Source organism: Nomia melanderi, chromosome 4 (genome assembly GCF_051020985.1).
Source record: "Nomia melanderi isolate GNS246 chromosome 4, iyNomMela1, whole genome shotgun sequence".
NCBI lineage: Eukaryota > Metazoa > Arthropoda > Insecta > Hymenoptera > Halictidae > Nomia > Nomia melanderi.
In genome coordinates, this window is record NC_135002.1 from 4,805,528 (window position 1) to 4,833,057 (window position 27,530).

Below are 27,530 nucleotides of genomic sequence, written 5' to 3' on the forward strand. Positions count from 1 at the left end.
TTTATCGTTTTATCTGCCCGGGTCGCTGGTGTTAATTAATTAGGACCGACCTCGGTGGACGCTAACGAGCATCGACTGCAGCCTCGCGAGACTGTTCTGCGTGCGAAGATTTCGGTGGTTCGCCCTTGCACCGGTAGCAAGGTTAAACTGCAATGCAAACGTTAAATCTACAATTTTCAATTGAATCCTTTCATAGAGAATTTTGGCAAACGCGAGCGTGCTATATTTAGTTAATCTGTAAGCTGAGGTTATCGTTTAATTATATTGATTACTATTTTGCAGTACCGAGTGTATAACGTTTGTAGCGTGAAACACTTTCTCGCCGTTAAGTGCTTTCGATACTAATGTCTCGAATTTATACGAGTTGTGTAACGCCCGGAGTATAATAGGAAACGAGACCGGAAAACAGAGCCGAAGTTTCCGCGCGAAGTTTAACGAAGCACTAAAGCTGAAACTCTCCGAGTCTGGAAGGAATGGTCGGCGAATAATCACGATCCGGAAACGAGAATAAATTTGCCGGAATTCGGTCGGTGTGCCGGGTGTTTCCAATTTCCCAGGCGATCGAGCCGCGCCGCTTTTGATCTGGTGAAGTCGGGCGGGCCGCGGTGAAACTCTCTGGAATTAATATTCTTTCTTAGCAGCCGAGACGGCACACCTCTCGCGTCGACCGCGCATTTTACCGAGCATATCGGAGCCGTGAAAGTCCGGCTCCGAAGTGGACCAGGGAGGTTCATGGGTCGTGGAAAACCCAGCCGTTCTGCCCATTAACCTTCGAACCGCTCGTTGGAAACGGCGGTCGAGTTAATGTTGATTCATATCGCAATTTTCATTACGCATCCTTTCAATTCGGCCTCTCCATGCAAATGATCCTCTAATGTTCGCAATTAACACGAAAATTACCGAGCATGTAACTTGACTTTTTCAAATCTCTCTGTAGAAACTCCGAGATTGCATCTGTTGAGACTTTAATTGATTCTTAATTCAGTCGGCGTATTGCTAAATCGATTTCTTTAATTTCTCGGAGAAACATCTGTTGTCTTTTCGATCATTACAAAATGAAGAAATCAGGGTCATTTTGAAGAAGGTAAAGATACAGGTATCTTAACGATCTTTTCTTAACGATATTCGCGAACTCAATAATTTCGATCCTTGGAACATATCCTGGGATGTGTAAGATCGAGTTTCGTTTAAATTGTGTAGATTATTACTTTCCCATTTTTTAATATTGGCATATTGTATCTCAGATACTTTACATATTTTTTTTTGTATATTTAAGAAGTGAGATATGCCTGTATTCCACGCGAATTTCTGTTTTGTGGGTTAATGATATTCGGTGAATCTCCGAGGGATTCTGGTAGTCAAATGTGTTTGTGGATTGAGACGCTGGAATCCTTGCATCGAATCGATAACGAGATACGGGTATTCTGTCGCGACGTCAATTTGGGTCTCGACGTAAAACTCTGCATCAATATATTCTCGGAAACTTTGCATTTCTGAGACGCATCTCGAACATGTTGGACAGAGTTACGTGCTCCGAAGTGGCGAACACGTTCACTGTCGTACGGAAGTTTGCGATATGTGACGGTTTTGAAACTGATAAGTAGCAAGTTTCAACAGAGAATAAACGTTTCAGTGGAAATGGTGTTTTCGTAAAGTAACAGAACGGCGCTCGACTACAATTGAAAGAAACATTTCAAACGATTCTCTAAATCATTCCGTTCTATTATACAGTATTGTCTGGTTACAGTGGAATTAATTCAAGACACGATATAAAAAGCGATGACTGCGATAACGAAGAGAAGGGAACACATTACACTACATGCACACTACACGCTTCGATGAAGCAATAAAACGTTTACTACGTCCATATATTTAATGACTCAATATTAGTAAGAGGAGAAGATAATTTGTACGAACTGTAAATATTATTATAAATTGTAGAACAAACGAGCATAGTTTCTTTCTGCTCGTACCCCGGGAATCTTACAAATTGCATAGTATCTCGCATTAACAATTAATTCTTAAAGAATTCTATAATCAGCCGAGATCGTTCCCGCCTACGATACGAACGCATTAACATCATCACGATTAATCAGGAACGAACGATTCAATTAGGTACAAATCCTTTTAATCCGCGTTTACTTTCCCACAATTTGCCACGGTCCGCAAAGCACCAAGAAAATATTCAGAGCGAACCGGGAAACATTAACCTCTTAGCTGCAGTGCCCTTTCAAAAGCATCTGTCTGTATTGTACCGCTGGACGCAATGACGATTATATTCGTCGAACAAACCTACATGTAGCTACTGCGAGATCGAATTGAATAATAAGGAAACAACGCTATCCTTACTTCGAGAAATCAATGATATACTCATAATTACACAAAAAATTCCATTTCTTCGTGACGAGTATACTCGTCATTGCACGCTCACGACGAATATATTCATCGCTACAAAAGATCCTACTTCTGTGACGAGTATACTCGTCGCTGCTCAAAAAATTGCCGTTTCTTCATCAAAGTATGTACCGATCGTTAACAAATATTGTAACAGGTGAATAAAATTGAACGAAAAACGTCGGATATTCCCGGGACGTTTCGGATCAACGAACTCTCCATTCGTTTCCCGATTCCCACTAAATCGCGCGAGAAGGTTAAGTAAGAAACGGTAACGCCGCCCGGCGTATTCCCACACGCACTCCACTTTCCTTTCTGTTTTCCCAACGTCCTGGCCGCCGCGTTACATAAAACGACCTAACGGGGCCGACGGATTCAATGCGGCGTGTATCGATTCCACTTTGGTGAGCCGTCGACGACGATGACGAGGACGACGAACACCGAGGGATCTCCCGGCTGGATATTGCGTGCCGTTTCTCATCGGCCGATGAAACACGGGCCTGGCCGTAGTGTCCACGTTTTCCCCTCCGACTTTCACGCACCGAGGTCTCTAATTGAACACCAGAAGCGACCCGGACCAATCGATCCCGTCCCGAGCACTGAAAATCGTGCGCCGATCGATTCGTTTGCTCGCGATTCAGCCGGCGGATTCGGGGATATTGCGCCGGCGAAGTGGGAGCGGCGAAATGGCCGATTGTTCCCGGACGGAAATCGTTTTCGCAGCACTCCGAGATGGGTTTTATGAATGTTTGATCCGAAGTTAAGCGAAGAACGCAATCAATTGTACATCTAGACACTTCATAACACTCCGAGGAATACATAGAACTTCCATTTCACCGAAAATAGAGAAATACGTTGCCCCCGCTGCCAAAGTTTTGAATACCGAAGGGAATAATTGTTCCCATGTTTTGTCCTAACACTATTTACATTCAAGCTCGACGTTCGAAACAGTCTCACTTGTTGAATGCCTGTACGAAATTCGCTACAAATAGCAGAACTAGGATATGAACTTCAACATTCCGAAGTTCCACGCGGGCGTAAGGCAAACATTGCGATAAACTGTGCAAACTATCGGCACTGGAAAAATCGATCGAGGGCGCCGAGAATACATCCACCGCCCGCTGACAAACCGAACGTGAAAATACACGGTGGAATCACATTGAAAATCTCCGGATCGGTAGAATAAAGAGCGAAGTTTCAAGATCCGCGTTAAAAGTCCCTGTCCGCTATTTTCGAGGATCGTTTCGAAGCCGCTCGGATTCGAAAGCCGGCCAATAAAAAGAAGGTCAGTGGGCATTTCCCGGAGAATCCTCCGTCTGTAAAAAAGGGAACGTCGGCTGAGAGGCCGCGAACAAGCCGGTGGTACTAATTTGCTCTTATTCAGTCGGCTGGCGGCAGGAAGCGGTACCAATTTTTCCAGGAGACAAAACGTCGGCGAAATAAAGCAGTCGTCGCCGCTCCGGGGCGTCGCGGAACTCCTCCTCGTTGCTCGCAGGATCCCGAAGGGGTCGTGGAGGAACAAAGCCGCGGACGCGGTTCGACCTCGTTCACACGGCCGCCATATAATGCGGCAAATAATCGCCACGGTGGGAGTGATACATGGAAAATCGCGCCGCCTCCCCGCCCTCGCCCGCCGGCCGCGCGCCTACTTTACGGATAAAAAGCCGGAGAACAATATCGCGGCAGCTTGTGCTCGCACTTACATCACCTTCGCCGCGCGTGCGTGGAAATCTACGCTCGTTTCTCTGTTTGCCTGGAACGACGCGGCGGTTCCGCGGAAAGAGCCCGCATCCAGCGCGCCGGATTAAAACGCGGCCCAGTGGGGATGGATGGCTCTGGGTCAGCCAGTTTCCCTGTTGCTTCGCTCGACTTCTAGGGGCGATGATTGTTTCGCGTGATCCTCGGGCTCCGAGTTCTCGGTGAAGACGCCCTCTTGTGAATGTTTGGAGAAATTTCGTTCGTGGAAGATTCCGAACTTGGGGGGTAGAAGATAGGAAGTAATAGACTTGGTTCGTAGAGTTTTAATTTGGTTTATGGAAAATTCCAAATTCGCAGCATAGATTTGAAATTTGGTTGATAGATTTTTAATTTGGTTTATGGGAGACTCGAAGTTTGGTTTATGGAAGATTCCAAATTTGCATCGTAGAGGACGAATTTAGATTATAGGGGATTGTATACGTGATTCATACGAGAACTCTGAACTGCGTTCATAAGGAATTCTACATGTGATTCTGAATTTAATTCCATTTGGCGTTCGACTAAGATCGGTTTATTATTACTATAATACTGCAATATTGCTATAATATTATTACTATGATAGTAAACGATCGTTTCATGTCAACATGAAACGATATTCGAACACGATATTTCCATCGATCTAGATTAAGGAACATTCTCTGGCAGTTGCGCAGCGATTAGACTGTGCTCGTTCCGAAGGACAGCGCACAATTCGCGCAAAGAGAAATGAAGAACGATTTAACGAGGACACTGACCTTGAACAGCCAATTCAATCCACGCACACCGCACGGGCGCGCACTCTGCAACACTTTCTTCCCCGCATTACGAATGCTGAAAAGTGAAACAGGAGAGCGGCGCGGCGGATGCGGTGGTTCAGCATCGATCAGACGAGGCTGAACTAACGATAGCTCCAACACGGCCGGATCTGTACGCGGAACGAGCGGCGAGGATCTCGACACGGTGTTTAATGAATACGGAACGACTCTAATTTTGATTAATGTAATTCCCGTCAATTACGCCCGGCAATTCCGCCAGCTTTCTAATCGCGATTCTTTCCCCTCGTTTTTCCCGCGTTCCTCGCCCGTTCGAAACACAGAGACAACCGTGCCCCGAACGATCACCTTAATTGCGGCCGGAATAATTTTCCTCGAACACGCGCACCTTCGGAACAAAGAGATACAAAACGAATGTAATTTCGCGGGAAGAGAAACGCGACCGTTAATCCTTCGATTCCCATGGACATCCACAGGTGCAGCGTTTTATTTGCTCTATTGAGTATACAAATGGAAAGTTCATAGGATCCGATGCGCCGATCTTGCCAACTGTGCGTACGCTAACCGAAGTCCACTCTACGCTGACACACATTATATTAGCGACGAGCGTAATAGGAAATTAAGAGTGCTCGTTTTATTGCGAGATCACTTTGTCCTATTTCTTGTCTTCGTTATGCGCCCAGGTTACCTCAACCGAGTTTTCTAAAAGAAATTGTCAAGGAGAGAACGTAGCGACTCAGATGTGTCTTCCTAGTCTGTTACGGTACAAAGATTGATTCGTTAAGGCCGATCGTTTTCAGGCTGCTAAGAAAATCGCGCGATCGCGCTGTTACGTTTCAAGGCGACAGACATTCGAAAATAAAAACCGCCCCGGGAAAGGATCACCGTGGACACGCTATCGTTCCGTCATACCGAGTCAACGCGTCGCGGGAATAAATAATGGACCTATTGATTATTCATCACGGGCGCGATGAATTTTTTTCCTCGGCCCGTGATCGTAATCCTCCTCCTTTTTTTCCCCCGACGAAGTGCTAGGCATATTTCAAGCGTTTCTTGCGTGGGTAGGAAAGTATATACCTTGTTCCTAGTCGGTTATTATTAACGTGCATAGATCCTGGAATAGCTATTTATCGGAATGAAATGCAGAATCGATTGTTAACCGATGACATTTAATCGAAACCGACTTATTCGCGGGACACTGCGTAATTTTACTTTCCGAAGCTACCACCCACGAGTTCGTTCGTAGAAATCTCACATAGTCATTACCGACATTTCTGTTGAAACGTTCAAAGGATTATTGCGATACACCACTATAATTTTCGATGATTACTCGGAACGCGCCTTAAGCTGTCCACTTTCCGCGGAAGATATTTAATCGAATTAGAAAATCTGTACGAACGGTTCAAGAATTGTTCGTAAACCTATGTATATAAGAAACCACTGTATTAAATATTATTCAACGCTTCAAACGGGAATATACTAAATAGTTTCAACTTCTATAATTAAAACATAAATACCCCGGTTAGCAAATCCGCACGAACGATTCAAGAACTGTTCGCAAACCCATGTATTTAAGAAACCACTGTATTAAATACTATTCGAACTTCTAAATCTACACTTCGAACTCCAGCTCGGAACTCTCACATTTCGTACGGCTGCACCCGCGAAGAACCCACAAAGGAGATTTCAGTCGTCGAGTTTATCAGCTCCAGTAGCAATCGCGTTATCGATTGGAGTGTTTACGATGCCGGCGACTTATTACGTAAAGTTTCCCACACGTGGCGCGGCAGAACGCGAAAAAAAATATCTATCGCGAAGGTGTGCAAGTACTAACGTGTTATGCGCTACGTATCGACGTTCGGTGGAGGGGCGCGAGCCGTTTACGGTAATTTTGGCTTGTACACCGGCGAACCAGATCCTTTCTTTCCCCGTGTTTTTTCGTCGCGGTCACGCGTCTGCCTTCGGCCGCGAGCGGAATACGTACGCGGATCGCCGTTCCCGCGCGTGACGATCAAATGACGCGACTTCAATTTAAAGCAGACAAGCTGGCACCAGCGAGCCGAGCTCCGCCGCTATCTATCGGATGCACGTGTCTTCCTACTCGCTGCCAATTCGCGGGATCTCCACGTGCACCGTGTACCGCACACACTGCCATCCCTTCTCTATTTTTGTCACGTGCGAAAATAGGGAGCAACGAAATTTCAATTTCTGCACTGACGTTAATAGGGAGTTGATTATTTTGTTTGTTTACTTGGGGATCTCATTTCACTTTAGTTTCCGAAGTTTCTCTTTTAAAATTGGAAGTGCTTTATTGTTCTCCTTCTTTTGGTTGTGTATTTTGTTTCATTTTTGTCACGTATAAAAACAAAGAGCAACGAAACTTCGATTACATTGGATTTAAAGAGGATTGAATATTTTTTTCGTTGAATTAGGGATTTCATTTGACTTTCGTTTGCGAAGTTTCTCTTTTAAAATGGGAAGTGTTTTATTGTTCTCCTTCTTTTGGTCGTGTATTTTGTTTCATTTCCGTCTCTATTTTTGTCACGCGTAAAAACAGAGAGCAATGAAAATTTGATTTCTGAAGTTCCTTTTATAGAGCACGATGTGTATTTTAGTCTTTTGTTCGTTGACTACGTGTTTCGCTTTATTTTTTATTTTTGTACCGGCAGCGGGAACGAATCTTCGCGCGCTGACGTCAGAGAAACGCGGAAGCGCTCAGGAACGGTAATTGTCGGTGGGGGTTCAGGTGACGCGATAATGCACACAGTGTCGCGTATTAATGTACTAGCGTCTGACAGCTGGATCGATAATTCGCTCGTAATCATTTGTAAGGCGTTACCGATACCGGAAGGATCGCTCCGATGTAGCGGAATTTTAAGGAGCTCGTTTGTTTCGCTTACTGTGGAATTAAGGGCGTGATTCTGTCGGTTCTGGCGGACAGTTCTCGAGTCGATGATAAATGGGGGTGTAGTTTAGGTGATAGGCAAGACGCGAAATAATGGAATACGGTGTCCAAGATAAATTGGAGTAGTTAATAGAACTCTGACAGAGAAAAATAGACGGCTGAAGTTCGGAAATCTTATATTATCTTGGACACCGTCGATATATCGGGTTCCCGTAATTGAGTGTGATATATAGATTTCGCGGGTCCGCGAAAAGAATAATTTAGAAGGAATTGCCGCGGTAACGTACTCGAAAGATTGGATGAATCAAAAGACGGAGCGGTAGAATGTTAATTCGAGAGACCATTGAAAGAGGCTGAAGAAACCGGCAGAATCCGTCGCAGGAAGATCGATAGTTAATTTAAAGGAGTGGCAATCGCACTCGAGGTGACAACGATAACCCTCTGAAAGTGAAAACAGGAGGCTATCCACATGCCGCCAATTAATGAAAAACGTGATGAAACTCATAAGAATTTAAGTAATTATTCAAGATAATCAACGATATGAACAGAACTTCAAGCATATTCTGGGTTGAATTTTGAGAATTGCCGGTGAAGATTTGAAAAATTAGATCTCCGGATGAATACTCATCCTTAATGCTGATGGTTTTCTAGGTCACGTTCCTGGACGAGCCGAGAGTCGTTATTAAACGCGAATCCTTTGGCTAGCGAATTCCAGCGAGTTTTTTCCCCGCGGCGAGCAGTTCCAAGGAATTGCACCAATTATATTGTCATCGGAAGCGATCGGGCTGGCCGACAAGCGAATCGCTGATTCCGGTTAATAATTCATTCGGTATAATTGCCAGTCGAGCAGTTATCTGCGAGTGACACCTGGATGTTGGTTAGAATCGAGGAACTCCCTGTTTCTCCTATACAAGACGGCGACTGCATTGTTCGTAGATAATTAGGTAACAACCGGTAGGTTCTTCGAACAGAGAACCATTATGCTATCGTGACAATGCCACGTTACAAATTCTGATTACACTTTTATATGTCGGTCGAACCTCGAACTTTTTCATCGGCCTCGGGGGCCGATTGGGATCGATGCTTTCGAACTTTCATATTAGAATCCGACTTCGGAACGTCATGGGAGGCCTGTCCTTGGTTTCAATCGAGTTCCCCATGCTCAAATTGTTTATCTGAATTTAATTCACTTTCATGTATCGCTAAATGCTAATTGAGATTTGATAAAGATTCTACTTTGTTCCTAAAATACTGGAACCCAGTCACTTATTTCTATCTACTCGAACGACTTCACTCTATACGAAAGTAAATACGCGTGCTGGCAGTAAAGATAAAACGAAGCAATTAAATATTATCATGCGATTCACTTTTATCTCGGGAAAAAATGTATTCAGAATGTTTATCGTTTCCTACATATATATAAAGTAGAACCTATGAATTAGTATAAACACGTCAAGTCCAAGTGTTACGAAAACATAGTTGTAACCAACAGAGTATCGCTCGAGGAAAGACAAGGAACTCTACCAATTTAAGCAGCACTGCCCCAGCAGATGGCGTAGCGTGTAACCAAAAATCATCTGCTCCATCTCCAATTAATAGATCCAATTTAGTGATTATTCGCGAACAGAACTCTGCCCACAATTTCAATAGAATATCAAGGTCACCAGCCTGAACGATGTACAATGTATTTCAGGACCAGCTTATTATTAGTTTATTAAAAACTTATTTCTCAAGAGTAACCGAGTCCATTCCCAATCTTCTCGAACGTGTCCTCTTTCCGATTAAATCATCGATCACTTCGCTCGACCGAAGATCGCACATCCTTGACGCTGATTCAAATCCCGCGAGGAAGAGACAGTCACTTTCGCCGCGTCCGATGCAATTACGTGCATCGGAAAGTTGCCGCGTTCCGCGGCGATGCGATAACGTAAGGAGATTCGCAGAATGCGGAGGTCAAGGGCAGAAAACCTCGAAGGTCCACGCGGAACAACACGCCTCGGAAATGGCGGTCGAGATGGCTTGGCTCGCGCTTCGAATGATCGCGACGATGGCGAACGGTAAAATTCCGCGTGCAGAGTACGCCTATTATTCGTACAAAAACAATTCTACACAGCCCGACAATCCACCGCGACGTGTTCCCTTCGCGGAACTCGACGGCGCGAAACACATTTTCCATTGAGCGCCATTAGAATCTCAAGGAAATGCGCCGCGTATTTCTTTTACATAAATAAAACGCTCGACGCCGAAGTTACGTGTACAGCACACGCTCGTATTCGCGTTATTTATACGCGCCGTTTATTCCCGCGTTACGCCGCGATCGCGCCCCCGGAGCGGGTTTGAATTAAACGGCGTTAATCCTCGCGTTAGCGACCGAAATGATCGCTTTGTTCAAACGTTGGTGTTACGGCGTTGTTACGCTAAACGAGGCTACCTCGTCGGAGCTTTGCGAGGACATAATGAATCGCGTAGAGAGCCTGAATGTTCGGTCGTTTGGAAGTTTCAATGATTAGAGATTTGAAACGTTAGAAGTTTTAAGATTTGGAAATTTAGAAGTTTGGAAGTTCGAAAGTTTGAAAGTCTGAGTGACTGGAAATTTGAAATTTTAGAAGTTTCGAGGCTTGAAAATTTGTTAGTTCCAAATTTTTTGAGATTCAAACGCCGAGTGCACAATGTACTAACACGAAGCTTCAAGTTATTAATGTAAGGATTAAACGGCGTTTTGGAGCGGTTCTATTTTCGATTCGAGCAGATGTTACATTCGCACCGAATCACGAAAATGATAGTTACTCGAGGTTGAGGAGTACGGATTCGTTCTGGCCGCTTTAATTGGAGCGGGATCGAACCGATCGCGAGAAGCACGCGAATAGCGCATCAAAGTAGGGGGCGATATACGCTCGTCGAAGCGTTTCTGGAGTTCCATTTCTTGTCGATCGACCATTCAGGAACTTCTACCCTCCACGGAGGCCATCCGAGGAGCATTTACATTCGGAGAAAATCGTGCGGAGACGTAGGAACCCACCGGTGATGCTCGAATATCTATTTTTATGGAGGCATTCGATGGCGGAGGCTATAATTGAACATCGGTTAAGTGATTGGGGGTCGAAGCTCGTTGAGAAAAGCTACGAAAAAAGGAACATGTGGACGCAGATGCATAAAATGTTTGATGGGGACTTAAAATGGACTAGGAGGTCGAATAAAGTGAAACGGCTAGATAGGGGAATGGAAAAATCGACTATCTGGGCGAGTAGTTTGAAAGAGTATGGAAATTTCAGCTCCGAAACCTCTGTTTGCACTTTTCCATTGTAAAGAACGGTGATATCTTTGCCCTGCGCTGAAAATCGGTCAAGTTTTTCATTGTGTACTCGGTTGAATAACTGTTTGCAACGAAAGAGGAGATCTCTCGAAAAAACTAATAGCGGCGATGAACGAAATGAATTATTATCTTAACCATCGTAAAATTTCAATGGAAACCTCCCGTGAATGAAACGGAAACTTTCGACAGAGAAATCGAAAAGCGAACAATGAAGACGGTTAGCTAACGCACGCGTAATAATTGCAATTGCGCTTTACTTTGCCCAAGGTCTGACAAGTGAAAAAAAAGTCCCGCGTGGATCCGAGCACGTAAGCAATCTTGCATTATTTCCCGAAGATATGCGAACGCTGGCGAACTCGGTACAGCTGTAATTGCGATAAAAAGAAAAAGGTTACGAGCAAAAAGGTCTGATGAGTCAACGTTCGCTTTTTTATGGATCCCCGTTACAGCGAATCCTCGCTTGATTATACTCTCGCGTGATGCGGCGCTCCGAATTCAAAAAATGACGGAGAGTCCTTGCAGTCCGTCGCAAGAAAACGGAGAAGGATAAAAATGTAGGTCAGAGTGAGACGGCGAACGTCATACGGTAATTTTATCGCGAACAACGAGAACCTAAATTTCCGAGTTGTTCCGTTCGCAATTCAAGAGGTAATTAGTCGCGATAAATATTCGCGCAAGCGGGAGAATAACTTACAATTAGTCCGCGCGTCGTCGAAGGTAGAAATAATCGTTGATAAATCCACGTGTACGCGTGTACAATTCCTACGAAGCAATTACAACGGGCGTAAAATACTTTTCCCGATCACTGCACGTCGCAAAGAGACAACGCCGATTCCTTAATTACTATTTTAATAAAGTCAAGAATTATGCAGCCATCAAACGTAATAAGCGTTCCACCCTTTACGCCCGATTTATTTATTGCGCCGATTGCCCTCCTTCGACGCGCCGTTTCCTCCGACCGAAGGGCTGAACGCGTAATTATCGTCGGAATATCGTCAGTTGGTAACACCGGCCCGCTCGCTGGCAAGGCCAATGTCGAATGTTCAGTAACACACGGCTCGAAACTCTTGAAACATCTATGCAAACAAGACCGGAGAGTGCTCGAACGCTCGACGCGCAACGGAAACCAGCATGAGGCACATCCTCTTCGAATGTAACTGCTGTGGAGCCAGCAGAAAAATGAGTACAATAGAGTCTTCCGTATCCGAATTGGCAGAGGCGAATAAATATTCCAACGTGTTACCCACCGACAGTTATTGAACTGTTTACTGAAGCTTAATTATCAATGCCTGCGGATTTCTTCATCGAATCGTTGGCGGTGGTAACAATTTCGATCCTAAATCAGCGGATTACATTGGGCAATCTAATTATTATTCGAGACTTATGGGAGATAATTATTAGATCGATTTTTAATAGATCATTAGAAATCTTATCGATAACCATCTAGAAGATGAAGTATTGAAATACAGAAAGTAAAGCTTTCGAGCATGGAGGCAGTAAGTTTTTTCGTACGAAAATACACATTCGATCGATCCAAATACTTGGCTGTGAAAAAGAAAATTTCACAGCGAGAATAAAAAGACTGAAATACGTCAGAACTGACCTCCGTTAACGATCAACGCGTATTCGGAATAAAAAATGGGAGGAAAAACTCAAGAGGCCGCACGCGGATTTCTGTTGCTCAGGTAAACAAGCAACGACAGAAATTAAACAAAATTCCGTTTCGGGGATACAGAAATTCTGATACCGAGATGAAAGTCGTTGAACCGTCGGATTTATTAAAATTCCGCAGGGGGAGGGATCGGGGTGAGGCAGGGGGCGTTTTCACCGCGACATTTACAGGCGGGTATCGAGACCATATCGCAAACCCGTTCCGTGAAACAAGAATCGAACGAGAACAGAAAAATAAAGTCTGATACCGGCAGCGAATAATATTTACGAAACGGGGAAGAAATCGAGGGATCGAGCTGCGAAGACGAAATCTCGACGGGCACCGATAATAGCCGCTCCATGGTGCTGTGCGTCTCAGACAACAATGCTAGTTAAAGGAGGAATACAAGCCTAATTGGTCAATCTCCATCGGTTCTCATCTCATTTTCTGTTCTCATCTCATTTTCGATACTGACGATACTATTCGTCGATATGCTTACACTCGACTAATTAAAACTGAAGTACGTGCACGAGCGAGTTAAAACATTTGCAAGGAAATGAATTAGTTAAGAATCTGACACAACTTGTAAGAATTAGCTCTCATCGGACGAAGACTCTTTAAAGCATGTAAAACCTGCAGCATATAATTCTATATAGAAAAATAAGAGACTACATAATGATCTCTTACGTTTAAATAATTATATCACTCGTTTACAACTTAGTATTCCAAGTATGAAAATTTGATCGCGCCAGAATGTCGACATTCGTGCGCAAAGGGTTAGGAGACTGAAGAGGATGAAGCTAAACGGTTTGCTAATAAGGTAGAAGATGAAAGAAAGAGAAACGAAGTGGAAACGTTAGCGAGCGTTAAGAACATGCATGAGATGCGCACACCATCGAATGCACTAGTTGGCTCAACAGAACCAGTTGTAAATGTAACGTAGAAGCGAGAAAAAAGGCTGCAGACTCGATTCGTGAACAATGTAAACGTTACAGGGTGGCCGAGTCCGCGGTATCGCACAATAACGCATTGTGCCAACGCGGCCAGGTCTAAAATAAAATCATATCGACGTGCCTCACTTGAAATAATCGTTCACGGTCAAGGAGAAATATTAGATCGCTCGAAAAGTCGTTTTGCTTTCGAGAGTGACGTTTCTATTGTAACGTAGCGATAAACATCGCGTATAGGTGAACCGAAAGACAATAGATCGTTCTCGAATAAAATACGCAACGCGTGGTTCAATGAGGTTTCGTTCGAAACAGTGAAATTCCCCTCGAAGCTTCGCTGAAAAATACGAGCAGACTTTTCAGCGAACAGTTCGACGGCAGAGCTAGCGAATCAACGTCACGCGACGAATTCGATTAACTTATTAACCGCGGCTAACCGACTCATTTGTATTTAATTGCACTTTCCCGATAAAGTCCTTATTGTTCGGTGTTTTATCCGAAAGATTCGAGAATCTGCTCCAATTACGGTATCCAGCGGGGTATTAATTAAAAGTTAATTACCTTCGAAGCGGGCGAATACCTTCGAATCACTTTTATTCATCTTTAATTACTGTGCGTATAGCGGCGTCCATATGGACGCATTATGCAGCCATAAAAAAACATTTATGTATAGAGTAATTAGAATGTATTCTTAGGTAAGGTCCTCTCGAATAATAAATATGCAATGGAGGTGTTCGCGGCTGGTGCATCACTTTGTTAACCTTTTCAATGGTGTGCACAATGCGTACGCTAATTTTCCGATACACGCGTAACGCGATTTCTTTCTCGCATTCCTATCCGGTTAAGCGGCACCCGGGCAAACAAACACTCGAGTTATCTGTGTCTATTCTGGAAAAATTTAGCCTTCAAGCAGTCGGTGTTGATTTTGCTAATAGTGTCGGCCTCGGGGACCAACGTCCAGAATAATCATGCGCGTTCGAAGCAGCTTCGAAACTATTCTTCTGCGAGCTTTCGAAATATTAAATAAATTCCCAGCGACGCTCGAACGTGGAAATCGGTTCCTTCAATACGTGGATGTACGTTTCGAAGTTGCGCAAACATATGAAATTCGCGTGACATCGTAAACACAGAAAGGATTTGTACGTACATATATATATATATATATATATATATGACTTCGGTATCAACGTTTCGATTCCCTTCGCTCCGCCCACCGAAAATCTTCCATTCCGTTTCGCCCATTTACGCTTGTCGCACTATTTTTATTCGCCACGGAACAATCTCAGCGAACTCCGGTGAAGAGGGCCGCTCGTTTCTCTCCGTCCTGGTCGTATTTGCGTCGAATCATCGGTCAAAGACCCGGAGAGAAGCGAGACGAGCGGCCCACAGCCGAAACGGTCGAACCGCACCGTGCGGCATAAATTAATTCAAGGCCGGCCGGAAAGAAAAAACCGGGGACCGCAAGAGGAGAGTCGTGAGAGGAGCAGGAGGAAGAGAAAGAAAGGACCACCGTTCGGGCCACGTTTTCTCCCGCAAGTCCCTTTTGTCCCGCGCGTCGTCGCGTCGCCTGAATCCAATTTCGCACGCGCGTTGCGCCGCCGTGTCGTCGATCAGCTGACCGACACCGTGCCAATTGAATTCAATGGCCGGGGAAAGATATCGAGAATCGCGAGATCCTGGCCACCGGTCGCTCGAGAAAGCGGAGTAATGATTTCTGCCGGTCGACGGGTAATCTCTTCGCCGAGCTACGCGGAGAATTAGAGGAACGGGAATGCTGTTTCTCGGGAAAAAATGTTCGAGGCATCGGCAATCATTCGCGGCTCGGCGGCTGAACGATCGAATTGAGATCGTTCATTTTGGAATCCGAATTCCTTTGGGGTTGATGCTTTTATTTAGATTACCGCTTTATGATTGACGTTTGTTTGATTGGCATTCGGAGTGGACTATTTGGAGTAGAGAGTTTGGAAGGTATGAAAAATGACATTGCTCGAAAGCAGTTATTATTCTTGAAGCTTATTTAAGAACCTGACGTTCGTATCACGATGAATCCCTTCCGGGCTGTTATAATTCGGGAGTAGGTGTTAGCAGCGATCAGCTCCGTTTACAAAAGAATTATGGTCGTGACTTGTCGGCTGACAACGAAGAATAGCTTTCGAAAGTCATTGACGCCCGCGGTTGGTAATGAAAGAACGTCGTATCGCAATCGGGATCAAGAGTACGAGGATAATTAATATGACAATGCGCGATATTACGGTTCAGTGACCCGCGATAACGTAATCCCCGAACAATCTCGCCGGCGAAAGTATACGTTCGCGCCGGTTCGCGTCTGCATCTGTCAAAAATCTAGCTATCTAAAGCCCGAACATCTGTCGTAACATCCACTCGTAGTAATAACCGTGGAGTCCGGCTTAACGGGCTGCGTGTTTTAAACAAATCACCGCGCGCAATGTAAACGCAACAATTTCTCCGTGAAAGGTACCTTCCGTTGACTCGTCACGGACCATTTAAAACGATAAATCAACGGAATTATTCTGCGCTTTCGAGTCGTCCGTTAATCCTGGGAAAACGAGGATCGTGTCACTCGAGATCCGCCGCTTAATGCTTTCATTATCGATGCGAATGCATCAACGCTCGGACTGTTATTCGACGAACAACAAACTTGCTTATCCGTGAGCGAGAATGTGCACGGATGCTGGAGCCTTTATGCTCGCGGCGGACTCGCGCAACAATAGAACAGAGAAATGGAAAAACGACGGTCCGAAGCCGGTAGACGCTGTTGTCCTTTGCGTGCAAAGTCGTGAATACTGCGAAGTAATATTTTCAAGTATTCTCCGCAAGGAAATGCAAGCTTCAAAGTTAATTGTTGTACAGATTCCAGAGAAACCCTCGAATGTCCAAGAAATGGTCTCTTAAAGGTTGCTAATTGCAAATTAATCGTACTTCCACCGCTCAACGTCACGAGTGTTAACAATTCAATCCATCAATTCGACGGACATCGAATCCTCTGAACATTATTCGGTGACAGTTACGATCGATTTTCATTCGCAATTATGCGAATACACATTTCTGCGATCCATATGAACGAACATTTTGTTTCTTAGGAACAATAGAGTAATCTAGTGTTAAGACACAGCTCTTTCGATCATTACTTACAAAGAAGAATAGTAATATTTCAAACTTAACTTCCAAACAGCCGAAAAATGGTGTACTAGGGATCCCTAACCATTGTTCAATGCATTCGCGAATGTCGATTCACGGACGTTCATCCTTTATGCTCAATCGTATATCGACCATTGAGCGGCCAGTGTCATTATCCTGGCCATGCGAACCATTCTTCCGTCGCAGCTGTTCGGCTCTCCCGCGCCGAACCGCCGATTCTGTTGGCCACGTTTCGCGTGTCGTGTCGTCAGCTGACGGCGAAACGTCACGTAAGCTGCTTCGGCTATCGATACAGCGTGAGACAGTCGGGTCATCGGATACTTAAACGCGTGACGACTCGCCGGTCGCACTCGGCGGAGAAAAAGAGAGAGTGCCATCTTCGCCTTGAACACGTTTGCCCGGACTATCGCTCGTCAACTCGTTTATTGCAGCCGCACGCCACGCTCGTTACGTACGTTTCGCGTTTATCTCGATCGGCTGGAATATTCATGATTTTTCTGGGCGAGCCTAGAGCCGGTCGTGCTCGCGTTATTTAATCGTCGAACCCGATTGTTCTTTTTCTTTTTTATTCCACGCGTTCCTCTTCCGCGTAGATCAGAATTCCAAATGTTCAGACCGAAATGCGTTCGCAGCAACGAATTTCGTAAGGAGGAAACAAAACAATAACGACAACAACGATGCGCACGGGTGGCTGGCTCTGAATACGTTCGGCGAAAACCCGCACGGTTTTACAAGCACGAACGTGTGCATTGTTCCCTCGCATGTTCCGTCTCTTTTAAAAAGCAACCCGACATGCGACGAGACGAATTCTGACGACATATCGGAACGTCACCCGAAATCGCTCGCGTGACTCGGATACATTTTCCGCGCGCGTACCGCGCTCGTTCCTATGCGGAGACGTACGATGTGCACGGAACACGGAATCGGGCCAGCTAAAGGAAAAGGATGACTCACGCGGGACTTGCATCTCTCCCCTCGCAATTAAGACCGCAATTCTCGTTATCGTAATTGAAAGAATTAGTCGGCAACTTTTCAGACACCTTCCGGCTACGTGTCTGGCTTAGATTGTTTTTCCTTCGAAAGCGGAGAACAACAAACCTTGTATTAATATTCCCAATCGGTCGACAACGATTTAACCGCGTCGAGTTAGAATATTCGGTCACGCGACGAACACTGTAAACCGTGTGTAATAAACATGAACGCCGCCGCTCGGTTCACGTGATTCGAAGTGAAGCCCTCTGAACGGAAGATTGAACTTTCAGGAGCAACGTGCAGTTATAACGAATGTGTAAGTCATTCTAGGAAATCATTAACAGTCCAGTCGCAGAAACGAATGGTAAAAGGCGAAGGGTTAACATCTGCGTGATCAGGATTCAGATTTCAATGCTGAATAATTCATTATCGAGGATTATTCATTACGCGAATGGAAAGGTTCCTCTGGTAATTAACGAAAAACGGGAAGACACCGTTGCGCAGTCGTTACAATAGTTATTACGATTGTGCCCGTTAGCGGTCCAATTTCGAGGCGACTCGGAGCAGCTCGGCGGACCGTCGAAATAATTAGAAACGTGCTGAAAACGGGAAAGAGGAGGCGTCCCATCTCGCGGCCCAATTTCAGCGTCTTCTCTCGTGCATGAACAAACACACCTGAAAATTCTTGGCGTGCTGACCGTGGCGTTCCAGGCTATAAACGGCAGGAATCATTCGGTCGCTGTACATACACGAGGTCATGCAAGTTTCACGGCAGGCTGTTTTTGGAATCGTCGGTCGAGGATCTCGAAGCGTCTCCTTTAAAACCAGCAAAATGGAAAGGAAAATATGACACACCTTCCTCGCGGCGAATACTGAAAACCGGACCGGTTCTGGATTATTTACGATGTATATGCGACTGTTTTTTGGAGGCCAGTGAGTCACGAATCGTGAATGACCTCTTAATGATTCGGCTTCGACGCCGATTGTCCAGGCTCTTCTTCCTCTGGCCAACTTCTATCGCCGCCGAAGGCTTCCCAGGTTTTTCCGAAATTAAAGGATGCTCATCGTCTGCGGGCGCGGATTAAGATCATTTAATGAAAAGGAACGTGAGCTTTCAGCGCGTAGGAAATTTGAAACGGTGTTAAGCGGGAACTATGATACGAATTTGGAAAAAAGAAAACAGAATATTTGAAGATTGAACATTTGCGAAGGAAATAGGTATTTGAAAATTATTGAATTGAAAATTACTATAGGGAATAAATACTTTGAGAGTATTGGATTGATCATTTTTGTGGAACAGACAATCGGAGTTGGCGTTGTCACCGAGATCGTAGCTTTCGTCGTAGTCTGATGTTACTCACTGTACACGAGAAAACCATTTGCGAGCGTAGAACGATTTAACATAATCAAGTCTTTAGTATACACTCTCCGTTCGAACGGGGGATCATTCGAAACTCATTAGCGACACCGAAATGCTCGTACGGTTTCAGCGTTCCCGATTTCGGAGACACGTGTCACGGTCAGGTGTCGTTTTCACTAAACAGTTTCGCGTAGGAAACGACGTGTTACTTTGTCCTAGATTGGGCTTCTGGCCTGGGACACGGGAATGATGCAAAAACCGTCCGTGTTTCATATCTCGCGTCCTGAGTTTTTGTACAAGGGCCTCGCCGGTTACAGAAACTTCTACTCGAGCTGACAGCGGTATTTACAGGCCGCTCGAATTAACCAAGTCCGCTTTGAAAGCGACGTATTAAGTCGTCCTGGTGTCAACTTCGTTTTGTCAACGGTAAACTGACAAATTATCACCTACCATCGATACGGTCTCTCTCCATATTGCAACAGTGTATTTTTAATATTTCGAATTTAAACTACTGGAGTTTCTTCGCTGGATTATCGAAATAGAGATAACTGAATTTCCAACTAATTTCTGGTGCCGATGAATATTTGATTAATTCATTTAGAAAGCGAGGTAAAAATAAGTACACAATGGGCTTTAGTTATAATAATTAAATAATAGTATCAAAATTTTCCTCATACCGAAGCAAGAACGATTTCCTCAAGACAGTCATCTCTTGATTCATCTCTTGATCATCGTCCAAAACATCGAAGCCGCATCACACGGAAACTGTGACTACACACGTTACGGAACCCATCGGAAAATAGGTGCGACCTTGAAGATTCAAGCAAGGAAGATAACACGGTCCGCGAAATTCGGCAAAAATGTTGGATCGTGTCAGAATTTTGTGCCAATCTTTCTGCCGCCAGTTGCATCAGCGTTCGAGACGCCCGTTTCATATGCATGAGAGAACGGCACCGCCATTTTGCACGAGGCGCGACAATCATTTACTCTAAAAGCGACCAAACAAACGGTGAAACTATTACTCCCGATGCTCTCATCGATTCTAATCGCTAATCACTTTTCCGTTGTTCCTCATTCCTACCGAACACCGGTCTACGATAATCCGAGGAAATCTTCCAAATGATCTGCAACAATATTATTTCCTCAACCTAAAAATCACGATACCAATCGACTGTTAACTGCAACTTCCGTAACCGTCCCGTCGTTTCTCGTCCGGATGACTGTCAGTTGCTCGTCCCTCGCGGAACTCGCGTGATCGCGTCGCGAAAGGAGCGTTCAATCGCGATGACTTGACCACAAATCCGCCTATTTTTAAGCGGCGCATCCCATCCAGGGGCCTCGTTGTCCCTCGGATCGGTGGAGTCAGCTCCCCGGCTCACGTGGCGTCAATTAACCAATTTTGCTTAGAAAACGGCGCAGCGAGGTGACCTAGTTTCGCCTCGAAATTGACGAAGACGGCGATCCGGTCGCGCGAATGGACGCGCACAGCGCGGCCGCAGATCGTTATCCGTCGGATAAAAGAATCAGGTCGAAGATGGTCACGGGGCTCGTTGACGGGGGTCAAAGTCTTGTTGCGTCTGCGATCGTTCCTCGAAACCGGTGCCGATAAGAAAGGGACAGTCGATTAACGGCTCGTCTCCTCTTCTTCCCGCGCCCGTAAACCGGAGCTTGAATCGTTGATTAAAGGAAAGAAGAAGTCGGCCGTGACGCTTTACAACGCCGCTAATGTGAGCGAAGAGACAAAAACGCGGCCGGAGAAAAACATGGCGTGCACCGGGGCGCTAGAGGCTCGCGCAGCGCCGTCGTGTCAAGGGTTTCCGTGGTGATTATAAATATTAATGACCACTCGATAAGTCAGCTTGCAGTCTTTAGCTAATCGACCGGTGCTTATGAAACGGATGAATGACAACGAGAGCGAGGCTCGGATTATCGCGATGATACTCCCCGGATTAGCGATAGACGGCACGTTTCCATTTTTTTCGTTTATTCGGTTCGAGTTGGTTTGTTTGTTTATGCAGTTTATAATCTGTTGTTTAACGATCGTTAAAAAATTGCTGATCACGGAGCGAACAGTAGATCGGATGAAGAGTGTTTCAGGGGTATCACGAATGCTGTCGGCGCAGGAAAAAATTAAGAAGATTAAAAGCTGAGACTGCGAAGATTAAATAACGGAGAGTTTATAATCGAATGAATGACTAGGATTAACTCTACGAGTCTGAAGTCTGTGAGCCACTTTTTGAAGCGATACGTATATCTTCGGCGTTGCGAAAAATTTGCAAGAGTCATCGCCCGGGGCGAAAGAATTTTTAGAAAAAAGCTGTTTTGTTGATGGAAGAACCGTCGAAGATACACCGTTATCTGCGCGCAAGCGCGGGAAACGGCGTTACAAGTTCCAAGGATTATTTTCGAGCGGAAACGAAACAACAGTCTCGTTCTAATCAGACGGTACGTGAATCAGACATCGGATTGCGAGGTGATTACGGGCGAGATGTCTACCAGAATTTGCCGAAAGACAGTCGGTTGCGCAAACGGACGATAAGGCGTCGACAATTTCGTCTGTGACGCCAGCACACCGTGCCGATCGCTCCGTCGTAAAATCTCAAGTATAATACGCGCAATTATCGCTAAATTTAGTCTGATAAAACAAAGGTGCCCGCCGGTGCGCTCACGTCCGGACGAAAACAAACATTTCGTTTTCGCTAGTAGCGGCCAGTACTTTTTACGACTTTCACGGTAATACTGTTTAAACGTTACGTGTTTTTTATTTTCCTCGCTGAAAGCCCGAGCTTTCGAAACAAACATTTTCCGCGATTCGAAACAAAGTCCCGGGAAAATAATTCGTTAGGAGCATCATATGCAAATGCTCGTTTTTTTTTAAACAGAAATTACCCGAGGCGAAATCAAGCATCATGGACGCGCGTTGCATCCAGGATTTTACGGCGATGCCGCGACGAGTGCAGCCGGCGCGCGATTCGCCGCGAAAATCGAAAGTGCGAGGCGATAAGAGCGAACTTGATCGTTACTTCATCGGGAGCCGGTTGAAGCGGTCAACGCGAAGTGCATCGCAACGGGTACGAGTGGTCTCTGCGGTCGCGTTACCGGAACGCGTCGAGGAACGTGAATTACCGCATGAAACCCGAGGCGGCGAGGATGAAATGGATGGATGGGAAGGAATGAAAATGAACGAAAATTCTTCCACGGTTCTAAATGGGGGAAAACATGGAAGGGATTATTCCGGGAAAAAGTGCCGGAGATGAAGATAAGGTGATTGAAAAACAGATAGCCGGGCCGGCCAGCACTCCGCTGTGTGAACATCTCCTTCGTGAATTTCTTTATTTTGTGTTCCCGCCTGTTTCGAGATACTTTATACGGAGCAACGGAAAGCTTGTATCTCGAATACTTTATTACTGTTTTAAAAGTTTCAACGCGGGTTCCAGAGTTTTAATGGTTTCCTCTGCTTCGTGATTTTTCGAATGAACGTGCAATGAATAATGGAATTGAAAGAAGATAAAATTGGTGATAGATAGAATGGGGAGAGATAAACAAACAAAGATGATGGTCTTGTGATCTCGAAGCGTCGGTCTACTACGCTGCAGTCCTTGTCCCTATCAGGAACACCGCTCGACAACTATCTCACACGAATTCCTAAACAAATATGAAAACATGGAATCGCGATTAAATATTCCCTCGCGATAAAGGATCTCGCGTGCACTCGACACAGGTTCTTGAAAAACTATTTAACGAATGAAATAAAGTAACGTTTTAAACGGTTATCAAACCGCTGCAACGGACGTATACAAATTGTACAAAATAATCGTGCATCTAATTCCGCGGCGCAATCAATGGGAATATCCTCGGAGCCTCGACGCGCTGAATTCCCATGAAGAAGCCAAGAGCGCGGATATCGAATGTAATTTAGACCCGCGTCGCGTCGCAAACTACAAGAGAAGCGACCAGAGGATAACGCAAACGATTCCCGGTTGCGATTGCAGTGTTTCCGAGCGAGCGTTTCCAGGTACCGGGCTCGTAACGCGTTTGATTTGCGGTCGAATCGCCGCGGCACACCGGGAACACCGCAAGGAGCGCGCTCGTCTAGTGAAATCATAGCTTGCCGGTGTAATCGTCGTAACATAGGATCGAGAGGCGTAATACCGAGCCGAATGTACGGCAGGGCATTTAACTGCGTAACGGTATGGAAATTGCGCGGTTAACATATCGTTTAGCGTTCCAGCCGGAGAGAGTCCCTTTACGGGGCCCGTAGAACGCGGCGGGACGGACATCGACGGGCCGATATGCAGGCTCCGGGTGAAGGGAAAACATGGCTGACCCGATTTCCTTCGAAGCCTTGTCGACCAAGTAGACGCTCGTCTAGACGCCCCGTTTCCTCGACGTGGCGACGCCGCGATGGTCGATTCGCGATCGATACGGGGATGATTCGAGATGACAACAGCGATAGAAGTGGTGAATTGGTAACATTGCTACACGCTGAAACTATGAAATGATCAAACTATAAAATTGTAAGACGGACGAAACGAAAAGATTCAAGTTCAGCTACGAAAGATCATTTGACCGTTTCATAATCGTCAATGTTTACGTGACCTCGCTACCCTAGACCCCAGGCTCTCGCAAACATACCTGAAGATTATCTACGCAGCGAGGTGATTTTGTTTCGGTGTTCTTACGGTTCAGAATACAGAGCCCTGACGGTACAAACCGTTACGCGGTGACGAAAAAGTAACGAAACGACCGGCTGACGTTTCCTATTGTGCCCGTTTACGGTACCGTGAGCCTCTCGGTTGTGCCCGGCACAAAGAGACAACCTTCGCGGCCTGCCTCTCCCCCGCCGCGCGGATATCGTTGTCGTCGCGCTAATATCATCTAACTCCTTTTTTCCTCTTTGCCCGCCCGCGGACGCTCGCCGATAAGGATCGTTATTAGCAGCGTCCTTCCGGCACGATTCTCGGTTAACGAAGGCAGCCCAGTGTCGCCGAGGGACGTGCCTCCTCTCGACCGCTATCTCGTCCCGAGATATTATTTTGGTCACGCACGCGGTTACGATGCGAGAAGCTCGAATGATTGTTGCCGTTCGTAGCCAGAAAACGCGCAGCTCGGAGCGGCGTGAATTATTCGTGGAACTGCTCCGCGGGAATCGCGGTCCCGCCGGTAACCAGATACACGAACGTTCGAGGGGCAGGAATCATTTCACTCGATTACAACGTTACGTGGATACTTCTGAAGATGGCGGTTATAAAAAGATGGACATTGAGTAAGTGTCCCGATTACCGAGCCAGTCCGGCTAAATTGAACGAGCATATATGATCGGCAGACGGGATAACAGCGAGCACGCGAATCACTACGAATAGATTCGTTACATAAGCTCGATTCTTAGTTCCGCGGTATGTAAATGTAGCATTATGATGCAAAATCTCTTACGCGGACCGCAGACTTTCCGCGGTTGTTCTCTGGTCACGCTGATGAACCTTCGCGGTTGAATAACGGACCATGAATATTTAAAGGGAACGCGACGACGGATCGACGGAGGCCGAACCAGCGACGACAGACGAATCGGGATCGGTATCGCGAGACGAATGCGGGAATCGTCATTATCGTCCGCGGGCTGCCGATTAAACCTGCAACGTGACATTTCAAGGATACCGGCTCGTAAATGACAGTGCAGAGGTGTTCCCCTTGACTCCGCGAAAAGTTTACGACCGCTTTATCGTGGCCTCTCCGGGACATTATGCCTGGGAACTTTGGTCCCGCGATTAAACAACAAACAACAAATCTATTAACCGGTTCTGTTGGCGGAATTTGAATTTCACTCGAAAAACTCGCAACCGTCGACGCGGCAGTCGATACCGTTTAATCGCCTCGTGCGAAATTCCAAACGCGCGGAAAGTTTGCCGTCGAACAGAACAAGTTGTTCTCGTCCCTTTGTTTTTCTTTCGACGGACGAGCGCGGGCAGGAAGCAAAAGGAGAGGACTCGGCGAACCGTGATAAGCTAAGGATACATTCACAGGTGAAGAAGCTCGTCACTCACCGGAACCATAATCTATGCTCGGCGTGGGTGGAAGGTGGCTCTCAATGGCGGCCTTGCTGAACAAATAGATCGGATTCGTGTCGGTTCCGGCCGAGTAGGAGCATACACGCGCGTTCGGTTCCAGGCTTTCGCCTCCGCTCATCAGGAGCACCTGGTGCGCCGCGACCACGCCGCATTCCCTCTCGATCGCTTCCATCAGCTGGGACACCCTGTGGCAACAAAGAGGAACAACCAAATTAGGAATACACTTTATCGAGAACAACGATAGAATAATCGGCAAATTCGTACGTTAATAAATACTCCACTGGTCAGAAGATTAACTGTAGAAATCTAGAAAATCCGACGAGATCTCGGCGACCGACTCTACAAATGATCATGTTAAAAGAAAATTTGTCACGCTATGTAATTTCGCTGAATGCGGCAAATGACTCGGAACTTCTGACCGGTAGTGTACTTACACGTGCACGCAACGTTGTCTTCACAATACTCGGCTTATATAAGATTCTTCTTCATCTCATTTCTTGCATCTATTGTACACCGGTCGCGTACTGTCTATTAGACGGATCTCGTTTGGTTGTGTACAAAAAGAACAACAGAATTATACGAAGATCACGTGAAACCATGTACAAAAAGGTGGAAAATCGACGTATAGAACATTGTATGCGCTGAATTACTAGTCAAGTCGTTTGTATGACCCCTCCGATAAGGGCTGACAGTCGAATCGAAACTCTCCTGTCGTTAATCGCGTTAACTGACATCGCCTAAGCCCAAAACAGGATCTTCTACGGTCGGATGAACCATTTAAGGCGCATAATCCGTGTACATAATGAATTCAGCAATAAACCCGGCCAGTTGTACAGCTTCGGCGTCGTCGATGTTGCGATTAAGGTCAAGATTATCTCCGCCCCTATCGGAGGTGGCCGTGTATCGAAGAACCAACAAAAGTTCCGGCTAATTGGAGGAAGCTGGAAAGAGACTACTGGAAGATCTAGCGCGTGATCCGTCGGTCGTTCGGGTCCAGCGCGTTTCCTTCAATGAGTCGCGACCTGCTTTTCGCCGGGCAGGATCCTTAACAGCCGGATGACGTGTTTCCGCGATTCGCGTGGAAGCCGGCGGAAGGGGGACGCAAAAAATAGCCGGCACAGCTAGATTCCGAGCCTACTTTCGATCTCAAAAGCGACTATTCCGTTCCTCTCTATTTACTCCGATGCTTCGCCTTTAAACGCGGAGCAATCCACGCCGCGCCGAGTAGGCCGTTCAGATGTAAAATACGATAAGCGCAGACAAATCGCGAGATATTGAGATATTCGGATCACGGAGCGAGCCCGTGGCTAGAAGAACGTTTCCTCCGAGATGTACAGTTAACCACTTACGACTGCTACCTCGGATAACCGACTGCAAACGATCCCGGGCGCATCGCAACGAGAGTCCGACGCGAGCACCGGGGAACGCAAAAAGTCGCTGCTCTGCGAGAAATAATTATATTAAAGTGTTATGGTTCCGTGGAAATAATTTCCTAATCCTCTTACGAGTTAACTTCGCGTTCGATAAGTCTCCCGGTGCTCGTGAACGGGATATTTAACGTGTCCCGCGGTGTGTTCCCGCTGAACGTCGCTGGTTTATATAATTTCGCTAATCTATTAGCCGGCAAACTTGATTTTTTCCCGTCGATCGTTATTAACGAGCACGAGCGAAAGTAAATTTTGCCGGTACGTTTCTAGGGCACGTCGTACAACTCGTAGCTGGTGGACATAAATGTGTTCGGCTATAGTCGAATGTTAAACGATCCGAACGAATCTGGTGAGCCACGTTATCCCCGCCGCGAGAGTGTGTTCGTTCGGTGCGAGTTTCTATGTAGTTCTGTACAGGAAAATCGATCCGATGCCCTCTTTCGTGAGCAAACGTGCCTGAGAGTTCCGAGGAGATAAGACAACATTTCGTCTGATAGCCTCCCCGCGTCAATACATTAATTACTTTCCCAGAATCCATTTATACTTTTACCGTGACGGTAGAGTACACAGAGCTCCCTTACAGAAATCTATTAACAGTTCGAGGAGATACGGGATCGCCATGTTCGCGGCACCGAACACTCGACACGAAAATAAAAGGCCGCATACAAATAATCCAATTATTCGACCGACAAAAAATCCGTGCAGTTTCTCTTCTCAGTAATCAAGAGTCCAACACGCAATTTACCTTCCCGTGCAGAAGGTCCCGAAAAAATCTTCGTAAATCGATTAATCCCGGGCGCAGCGAGTCGAAACCCGGAGTGTAATTC

The 27,530-nt window shown here is 45.9% G+C and overlaps 1 protein-coding gene across 2 annotated transcripts in view; it reads right to left on the reverse strand.

Moving 5' to 3' along the window:
• Atg17 (autophagy-related 17) overlaps positions 1-27,530 on the reverse strand; it is a 60,800-nt gene that overhangs the window by 23,709 nt on the left and 9,561 nt on the right. For both annotated transcript variants that reach the window (XM_031994286.2, XM_031994288.2), the window contains exon 2: positions 25,253-25,461. In XM_031994286.2, the coding sequence (XP_031850146.1) occupies positions 25,253-25,461 (209 nt within the window). The remainder of the gene's footprint in view (positions 1-25,252; positions 25,462-27,530) is intronic.